We start from the raw sequence: 2,253 nt of genomic DNA on the forward strand, positions 1-2,253 counted from the left end.
TTTGTGATGGGATAAATTTATTAAATGACAAAACTACCCTTCAAACCCTTTAATTGATAAGCTTTCACAAGTGCCGCTTATGGTCTTAGCTTCCAGATTTCTTCTCTTCTTCATTGCAGTGAGAATCACTCTTTCATTTGGGTATACTCAACTTTTCATTTTCGATTGAAGCCATAGATGGGTGATTGAAGAACTTCTTTACCAATAACCTTCAACTTTCAAGTTTCTAACAAGGTTAATTTTTTTTTTCCAGAATTTGTTTCTCTTTTCTTTCTTTGTCATTATTAATAATTCTCTGATCTGTTGCATAATAATTTGGATACACTCATCTTTTCTATTTAATGGAAGAGATCAAATTTTTTTTTTGAATGTTATGTTTTGGGGGTTTTGTACATTTTGAAAAAAGTTTGTTCTTTTTATGTGCTTGAAATATTTGTAAACAATTTCAAGTTGTCCTCACTGTAAAGTTGCCCTCGTTGATTCTTTTTTAATTTTTTTTTTTTTTTGTGTATTAACTCTTTTCATTTTTTAATGAAAAAATAGGGTTTCTTATGGATCATCAACTACAGTCCGATATTGAATGTTTTATCATCCTTGAGGAGATATTGTGCCAACAATTTCTTGTTATGTTTATTTTTCTTTTCATGGTTATTCATGGTATTTCTATAAAAAGAAATAGGCATGTGATTAGGTACCTTATGAGTAGTCGAGTTCCTAAAATTATATCTCATTTAAATTGTATTGTACAAGATAGTGACACAACATGTATTGATAAGTTAAGGATGGATAGAAATTCTTTTCACACTTTAGTTCTCTTAACTAAGGAAGTTGGAGGTAGCTGACTGATAGCAAATATATGTCAAGTAGTGAAAAGTTAGCAATGTTTTTAAATATTTTGGCTCATCATGAGAAGAATAGATCCATTAAGGTTGATTATATTAGATCAGGCTGGAGCGTAAGTCAAGCTTTCAATGAATGCTTGAAAGCTATTCTAAAACTAGCTCCATTGTTACTTGTTAACCCCAAACCGGTGCTTGAAGATGAGCTTGACGATCGATGGAGATGGTTTAAGGTATATGCACTTTCAATTGGGTATCTATTAATTTATGTAAAAGTAAAATAAATATAATTTTACGAAGAAATTTTTGTTGTTTGAGATAATGTTATAATTTTTTTATAGGGATGTCTAGGTGCATTGGATGGTACTTACATTCAAATTAGAGTTCCATCTAAGGACAAACCAAGATACAGGACAAGAAAGGGAGAAATAGCAACTAATGTACTAGGAGTTTGTGATAAAAATCTTAATTTTACTTATGTATTACCTGGTTGGGAAGGATCAGCGGCTGATGCTCGTGTATTACGAAATGCTATAGCTCGAACGAATGATTTGAAAATTCCCGAGGGTAATGCTATACATATGCTCACATTAAAATTATATCACAAAAATAATGCTATATAAAAGCAACTAATTTCTTATTTATATTATAGGTAATTATTATTTGTGCGACGGAGGATATACAAATGGAAATGGTTTTCTTTCACCTTACCGAGGATATAGATATTGGTTAAGGGATTGGCAAGATGAAAATCCACCACCCTAATGCCGATAAGAGCTTTTCAATATGAAGGATACTAGAGCTCGTAATGTTATTGAAAGGACATTTGGTCTCTTGAAAGGACGTTGGGGAATTCTTAGAAGCCCTTCTTGGTACTCGGTTAAGATACATAACAAGATTATTAGTGCTTGTTGTTTGATACACAACTTTATTCGTAGAGAGATGGAAGTGGATCCCTTAGAGATCGATGTGGAAGAACAAGTAGAATATCAACAAGATAACATTGATGTTGTTGAATCATCTCAGGAGTGGACCACATGGAGGGATGAGTTGGCTCAATCAATGTGGAATGCTAACTTAAACAATTGATCTTTACATTATTTTGTGCTTGTTATATGTTTATGTTGCATTTGAATTATTATTCCCTTTAGTTTATGATATTCTTGTAAGATGCATCAACTTTTAGCTTTTTATGATATAAGAAACAATTACTTACATTAATTTGTAATGTGTTTAATTTATTTCTTTTTTGTGATGTGTTGGTATGTTTTTAATTTATTGTTTTTGTACATTGAAGTGTATGAATTTTTTTTATGATGCTAAGTAATGATTTGGAGATACTTTAGCTTTTTATGATGGTAACTAATACTAACAATGATTGTTTCACAAAATTATTCAGACAAATGGAAATTCA

General features: G+C 30.9%; 2 protein-coding genes across 2 annotated transcripts; both read left to right on the top strand.

Moving 5' to 3' along the window:
* The first annotated feature begins 844 nt into the window (after positions 1 to 844).
* Positions 845 to 1,604, top strand: LOC102585533 (uncharacterized). Its single transcript, XM_006340000.2, has 3 exons — positions 845 to 1,072; positions 1,181 to 1,406; positions 1,492 to 1,604. Exons 1-3 carry the CDS (start codon positions 857 to 859, stop codon positions 1,602 to 1,604), a joined length of 555 nt encoding a protein of 184 aa, XP_006340062.1. The 5' UTR covers positions 845 to 856.
* A 21-nt stretch (positions 1,605 to 1,625) lies between these two features.
* LOC107063008 (uncharacterized) lies at positions 1,626 to 1,928 on the top strand. Its single transcript, XM_015314384.1, has one exon. It carries the CDS (start codon positions 1,626 to 1,628, stop codon positions 1,926 to 1,928), a length of 303 nt encoding a protein of 100 aa, XP_015169870.1.
* The last annotated feature ends 325 nt before the right edge of the window (positions 1,929 to 2,253 follow it).

Source organism: Solanum tuberosum, unplaced genomic scaffold (genome assembly GCF_000226075.1).
Source record: "Solanum tuberosum cultivar DM 1-3 516 R44 unplaced genomic scaffold, SolTub_3.0 scf00013, whole genome shotgun sequence".
NCBI lineage: Eukaryota > Viridiplantae > Streptophyta > Magnoliopsida > Solanales > Solanaceae > Solanum > Solanum tuberosum.

Bases quoted from the DNA above. Each gene is read 5' to 3' on its own strand.
- LOC102585533 (XM_006340000.2), top strand. From the start codon at position 857: ATGTCAAGTAGTGAAAAGTTAGCAATGTTTTTAAATATTTTGGCTCAT. The intron at 1,073-1,180 runs GTATATGCACTT...ATTTTTTTATAG, and splicing joins ATCGATGGAGATGGTTTAAG to GGATGTCTAGGTGCATTGGA. The intron at 1,407-1,491 runs GTAATGCTATAC...TTTATATTATAG, and splicing joins TGATTTGAAAATTCCCGAGG to GTAATTATTATTTGTGCGAC.
- LOC107063008 (XM_015314384.1), top strand. From the start codon at position 1,626: ATGAAGGATACTAGAGCTCGTAATGTTATTGAAAGGACATTTGGTCTC.